The sequence below is a fragment of the Limulus polyphemus genome, unplaced genomic scaffold (assembly GCF_000517525.1).
Source record: "Limulus polyphemus unplaced genomic scaffold, Limulus_polyphemus-2.1.2 Scaffold842, whole genome shotgun sequence".
In the NCBI taxonomy this organism is placed as follows: Eukaryota; Metazoa; Arthropoda; class Merostomata; order Xiphosura; family Limulidae; genus Limulus; species Limulus polyphemus.
Genome location: NW_013666452.1, coordinates 28,137 through 35,777, shown reverse-complemented (window position 1 = coordinate 35,777; position 7,641 = coordinate 28,137). Strand labels below are relative to the sequence as shown.

Below are 7,641 nucleotides of genomic sequence, written 5' to 3'. Positions count from 1 at the left end.
GGATGAGTCCAAGTTTGAAATAGTTGGTTCAAAGCATAGGTTGTACTGGAGGAAGAAAGGTGAAAGATACTTACCTCAATGCATAGCACCTACCATGAAGCATGGGGGAGGCAGTGTGATGGTTTGGGGATGTTTTTTTTGCTGAGGTGATAGGAGATATTTGCAAAATATATGTAATAATGGACCAGTGCAAGTACTATGAGATACTGATCCATCTTGATATACTCAGTGGTTTGCATATTATTGGTAAACAATTCTGCTACCAAGGAGATAATGATCACCAAACACTCATTCAACCTATGCCAAAATTACTTAGCTAAGAAAAAAGCTGTTGGAGTCATTCAAATGATGCAATGGCCCCCACAGAGCTCCGACCTCAACCCAATTGAGCAGATATTGGATTTGATAGAACAAAAATTTGACAAATCAAAAGTTACATCCAAAGAAACTTTATGGGAGTGTATTAAAGACATTTATTGTAAAATCCTAAAGAACACTTTGATTAAATATGTTGCAACAATGCCTGAAATATTGTCTGCAGTTATTAAAACAAAAAGGGGACACACAAACTATTAACTGTTTGCTGAACTCGAGCACTTCCACTGAGTTTCTATTGTACTAAATATGAAGATTAATAACATTCTGATGTATCACCTGTGATTTACCTTCCATTGTTCTTTGAAAGTAGCCTGAAATCTAATTTTTGACTTTGTCCTAACACTTTGGCACAGTACTCTATGTTTAAAAAAAAAAAAAAATCAGGTTCGGCAAACAAAAACTACTACTACTTATTTAGTTTTCAGTAGTGTCAATTATACAGAGTAGCTACTAAAAATAATTCAGACACATATTACATGAGTATCATACATCACCAATGTTATGGTCTAACTGTAGGCTAGCAAGTTTAGAAAATTTAGAAACAAACCTTGGATCTGGGTTGTCTTATGCTTTCTTTAGACATTCTTTTCATTTCCAAAAATGTTTTCATTTTAAAATGTGTGTTTGGAAAATTATATTAATTTTATTTAATGACAAGACATTAGGTTTAGTGATAACTGTAGGTGATAGTAAAGTATTGTGAGGACTCGTATTTTTATTTATTAGATAAAATGGCCATGTTTATCATATTCAAACCATGCACAATATTATTTATTAAATGTAAACTACTTCTTGTACATAAATTGATCTTGACTAAAAATATTGTTACCCGAGAAAGATAATGGTGATACCATTTCAAAATTTTTTTTTATGATTTATAGACAGAAATGATTATTACAATCAGCAAAATAAAGTATATTGAAAGAAATATGTTAATGAACATCAATAAACTTGAAACTAACTAGATATATAAAATGGAAATTTCTATTCAACAAACAATAAGAAAAAATTGAAGTTCTAAGATAAAAGGAAATATTTAAAAAAAAATTTTCAAAACCTTTTGGAAATTTCATAACCTAAATAATAATAGAAATATTAAACCAGATAATATTGCTTTTTTAAAGCCAAAACTCTTAGTTAAAGTTTGTACTAAGTTTCATGCATTTTGGTTAAGTATATCCAATAAGAGAAGAAAAAAATGGGGATGTCTGTGATACCCCTCCTGTCCAGAAAGGGTTAAATGTCAATACCAACATTTTGTCAGCTCTAATTTTAAACTGAACTTTACATATGAACTATAATTATATGGTTAGATTTAATTTTTTGTAATTTTAATTTGACTTGTGTCTACCAGGTGGCCATATAAGTTTATCTAAAAACTTATTGTACTTTAGAAAAAACATTATTTATATACATTAATATGTGAATTGTATTAAAGAAAGTATGTGATTTTGAAGTTCTTTCTTAGGGAGGTAGGAAATGAAATAATTATTTTGAAGTTTCTTCTTAGGGAGATAGGAAATGAGACTGATTTTAAAGTTCTTCGTTAAGGAAATGGGACATGAGGCAAAGTTTAGGTTTGTGTTTCATTAGTGTCATATATTTGCAGTATTTAAGTTAATGTTAATTTTTTTGCAAAATCTTAAAGAGCGTTTAAAACAGATGAATAATATATACTAATATTTCTAAAAAAATCTGTATTTTGGAGACAAGTTCATTAACTGTCAAGGTAAGGAAAAGGGTTTAGTGATTTGGTTCAGGATCATTGAAATGTTTCTAAATTCATAAATATGAAATAAGCTGGTTTTGCAACTTCAATTAACTTGTGAGTTGCTTTGCTTATGCCATCTTAAGCATTTGTACAGTATGGATTATTTTCACTTTCTTCATACGGATCAGATTGTTGTCATGGAATCCAATCTGAAATTAGAACTTGTTGCTCAATTGCAAGTACATGTAGAGACATTTTTAGTTAGAAATGTCACTAGTGCTATGTGTGATGGTCATGTTCATACTTTTTATACTTTTAGATGTGTGTATCTGAAGGTGAAGAAATAGCAGCATAGTAAAAAAACATTTTGTGTTGTGAATGTACAAGCTTTAACAGCAAAACTGAAAAACCTTAAACATTTTATCATAAATTGCCACAGCTATAGTAAAATTAACAAAGTGAATCGTAAGAGTTTTGCAGTCACCTTCTCCTATTTCCTAAAGTTATGTGCCTTATAATTAAGCACTACTTAATGTTTAGTTGAACAAGGCAGTCTTTTTTTGCCATTTTCTTAATTAGCATTAAGATTTGATTTTGTTAGTGGGTTTCTACAAGTATACTCTAAATGCTACTTAGTAACCAGTTTTAGTTCATTTGATTTCTGCCAACATTTACAGTTGTACTATGCTGTAGATCGAAACATGTAAATTGTACCTAGAACCTTATTTTTGTGTAGTAACTTCAAATAACAGGAGGAATGGCCAGAATGTGCATTTTGGAAGCTGAAAATTTGATATGACTGAGTTGAAGGAAAGAGACTGGATATAATGTTGAAGTAAAATCAATCTTTATGTAGCATAAAACAAGTCAAAATACTGCGTAGTACGTTAAACATTGGACAGCACTTCCAGGAAACATAAAGAAATTTGGGAATCCTTAATGTTATTTTGAAAATTATCTGTTCTAAACTGAGAAAGTATAGTATCATATGTACAAAAAACCAGTTATGTTATCATTCTCAGAGTACAGGCACTAATTACATCATTGATTATCCCAAATGATGGTAGGGACTGTTTAACTCTTTCTGTATGAATATGTGGATTACACTGACCTTGTAACCACCAAGTAACCATGAGAATATCTATACTATAACTTTCAATGTAGTACATGTATCTTCAGGAAATTTGGCAATCTTTTATTAAACATTACTTGTCTTTTGTACACAAAAAAAATTGAAATTTTTTTTTTTAATTATATATTTTGCTAAAGATTTGTTTGTGTCTATATGGAATCAGAATATTGACTAGTCTGAGTGAAAAGTGATATTTATATTAAGATTAAAAATACTTTTATTTATCTAAAAATTTTCAATTTATATAAATATCAAACTTTTTTTTTCAGTTAAACTAACTATGTATGGACTCGGTCAATTTGACTGACATTGTAACCACCATAAGAAAATACAAAATAAATCTAAATTACTTTTTTTCTTTATAAAATAATATATGGTTGTAACAAAAAACTGCAATTGTTTATCCTAAATAGCTTAAAGCTCATAACAGTCTACATCTGTTTCTACTTAATTTTATTGTTTAATTGGTCTTTGAACTGTGTCTAACTAATAATTCCTTCATGTAAATTGTAAATAACTTGGCGAACACATAGCTCAAGTTACCATATTTAATGATGTAAAGCATGAGCTACTCGCAAGCATACCTTGTGTAGAATTTGTATTATTATTGTAACAGATGTGGTTAGTCGTAGGTTCGACTTTCATTAACTACAATTAAATTTATCTGTTACCGAGATATTTATGCAGTTGTGGGTTAGACTTGCAAATCACCAACTCAAAGATGTTTACATAAAGAATAAAGAAATAATTTTTAGTTTGGTGAATAAAACAACAAATATTCCTTTGTTATTAAATTACATAAGTACAAAAAACACATATATTGTTGTTATTCAATTGCATAAGTGCAAATGATTACCCTTCAAATATTTTTCTGCTAATGATGCAAATTAAGTCAGAAAGCTATTAAAAAATAAATTATTGTAATCAAATCTTTCCATTCTCTAGTCTTGGTTACTTATACTTTGCTAGAAAAAGTGAGATGTCAAAGTAAATATACATAGAGGTTGTATAGTGGAAGTTTATATATGTGGTAACTCTGGTCATTTGGCTACTGGCTCAAGATGGTTGGGAGAGCTGCCCCAAAACTTGCTAGCTGCAGATCAGGGAGAAAGCTTCATAATAAACCAGAGAGAGCAAAGAGCTGCTGAGAGAGTCCTTACATTAGGTTAAAAGGCTCTCAGATAAGAATATTACCACATACTTAAGTATAATATCAAACTGTATTCATCCAATTGGGTTATAGACCACAATATGACCTCAGATTGGGTTCATTGCCACCACTGATGTGATAGTTTTGTTGGACACTTGATCCTTCTGCTCGGTACACATTTTAGCAAACATCTGTTGTAAGAACTTTCTTTTTTTTTTTCCTCATAGTGTCAAATTCCATTACTATTGGTCTTATCCTAGGGAATTCAATGCCTGCATTTCTTCACTTCTATCTGTATGTCTTGCATTTCATAAACATTCTGTCACCTTTCTTGATTTAGGATATCAGTGCAGCATCACCTAAAGACTTAAATAATTTCTAGAGATTGTTCTTATTAAATCATCTCACTGGAAGATACACAGAGACTGCTGTTACCACATCCCTTACTCCTTATTTCATATAAGGTTATTTCTTCATGTCTTAATAAATGCTTTAGAATAATAAGTCAATTATATCTTCAATAATGAGTTTAATAAAAGAAAACATTGAACACTGTTTTAATCCTTCTGTTAATTCTTGTTAACCCTATATGGTCAGTCATTCATCATGTTTATGGCACACATCTTTGATGTCATAACTCATTAAAAAAAAAAAATGCATGTTGACAAAATGATTTTCTAAAACATTTGCATTATAAGTGATTGTTTTATTATTATTTTTCATTAACTTATCTAACCTAATAAGTTTCTAATTTTCACATTTTGATAACTTTTATAACTACAGATAAAAATTATACACAAAAAACAAGAAATATAGTACTGACATTTAATGTCTTGTTTTTTTGTAGTCAGTTACCAATGAAACTTAAGCCTACTTTTTGTAATGGCAGTACTAGTATTTTAAATCATGTTATTTATTTCAACAATGCACTTAAGAACACAGAATAATAACATGCATAAAGCAAACAATGTCCTATAACTATTATGATTTCACTAGCTTTTTGACGAAGACAAGAGGGGCTTAGAATAATTCCCTTGGCTAGTTGATCTGAACACAGTGAGAGAAACATTGAAACTGAAGATGAATTGGCTAAAATACTGTAATTAGAATTATTAATGTAGCATTATACATCATTCAACACATTCAACCTTTCTGTTTCTGTTAGTTATAAATGGTATAATAGTAAATGTTGGAGAGAATTATCAGCAATTTGTGGAAAAGAGGGTGTGACTGGTGAGCATGGCAGGTGGGTCTGACTTTCTAGTTTATGTCACTGTAAACAAAGAAGATTGAAGACTATATAAATTAGACTTTGCCTCAGTAATATCTGTACTATAATGAGTAATTTCCATCAAACTCTATACATCAGAATGGTATGGTAAATAAATTAGAGAATGGATAAGACCTAGAGAATATATGTTACAATTCTCATAAAAGGGGAGATTGAGGATATATTTAATATCTCCTTCTAAAATTAAGAAATAAAAAATTATATGACTACATTTCCATGCCAAATTATTTGTATACATTGATAATAAAGTAGCTTAATTAAATTTTGGATGTAGCTCTGTAAAAGGTCGTGAAATGCACTTTAATCTATCCATAGCAAGAAGGTTAGCCCTTAGGAAATTCTAAACTTAAACATGGCAGTGTTATGAGAGGAAGTAGATACAAGATTCAAAATTAAATCTATGCCAAAGTCATCTGTGAGAAATGCCTTGACCGTGTGTACATAGCACATTATAAAGTCAGTACTACACATGGTGGATTTCATATATGTGAAAGACAGAAAGTGTATATCTAAAAACTTGTGAAATCTTCAGCAAATTTAACAGTTTATATTTCTAAGCTGATGGAGAAAGAAAGCATGATGTTTCAAAGTATTCCACTACAAAAGCCTGAGTTAGGACATAGTCAGAAATTTTTACACACTTGATTTTGGTTAAAATATGATTTATATTATTATATATCAGTAGTTGATCACTTACATCTGTTTACTTGTGTTAATTTGAAATGGACTTCTCTGTAAGAGTGAAATTTAAATGAAAATGAGTTTTTGTTTTATGTGTAAAAGGTTGATAGTAACAAACTGCCCAAATGTTAAGTATCTGAACCATTACACATAGGAACGGGTTGTAATGCTTGTTATCTGGAAAAAGTGGAAAGAATTAAGAAGTGGGACGGTGAACATCCTGGGATTGATGAGGTATGTTTTAACATGTTTGGGCGTAAATGCATCTAAGAAATGTCTAGTTGCACTGATGATTGATATGATATACAACTTATGGTATGGTACTCACAAAAGTAACATAATAAAAATGTTATGAGACAATGTAGACCAGCTAGGAAAAATCAGTAACAACAGTTTTAAAAGAGTTGTTTATGAAAATAAGTAATATTAGACGGTAAAAGCTAATGTTTTACAACATTTAACCCTAAAGTTACTAGTGTGATATGAATGGACCCCATCAACGTTTAAACACTTCTAAACTATTTTGCACAAAATTGCTTGTGGGTGTATAACTTTGTTGGTTAGAAAGTCCCTAATAACATACTAGTCACACATGTGAAAAATGTAAAAAAAAACACCACCAATGTTGCAATTGATACTATTATGTACCTTACATAGAAAATTAATAATTACACCTTTTTTTGCTTAATTTTTATTTTGTATGTTGTAACAGGCAAAACAAAAACAAATTACTGAATATTTGCAATATGTGGACCACACTGGTAGTGAACAGTAAAAAACTCAAGTTAGCAATTTGTAAATTAATAAGGAAAAAAGATTAAAACCTTGTAGTACAGCATGAGGTAAACAATGTAATTTTTAATGTAGTTTAGTAAATATAGGAATGTATGTGATTGATTCTCCTGCACTCCATTTAATATTTTCACGATACTACATTTATGAGAACTTATTATATATATATATATAAAACATGGGTGCAATTTTGCCCGGTGGCACAGCTCTGTATTTAATAAATGGAAAACCAGGCTCAAATATGTGTGATACCACAAGATATTCCCTACACTTTAAGCTGTGGTTACATTATAGGAATGGCAGTCATACAATAAGAATGGTTAGTAGGGTGGTGCTGACTTACTGCCTAACCTTCTGGTCAGTAGTTTAAAATTAGGGATGGTGGCAGATAGCCTTGATGGGGTTTTACCCCTGGTCAGTAGTTTAAAATTAGGGATGGTGGCAGATAGCCTTGATAGGTTTTCCCCTGGTCAGTAGTTTAAAATTAGGGATGGTGGCAGATAGCC

General features: G+C 30.4%; 1 protein-coding gene across 3 annotated transcripts in view; it reads left to right on the top strand.

Annotated features, from left to right (window-relative positions):
* Positions 1-7,641, top strand: part of LOC106460819 (hexokinase-2-like) — a 51,938-nt gene that overhangs the window by 22,587 nt on the left and 21,710 nt on the right. For all 3 annotated transcript variants that reach the window (XM_013920561.2, XM_013920564.2, XM_013920563.2), the window contains one exon: positions 6,498-6,577. In XM_013920561.2, the coding sequence (XP_013776015.1) occupies positions 6,498-6,577 (80 nt within the window). The remainder of the gene's footprint in view (positions 1-6,497; positions 6,578-7,641) is intronic.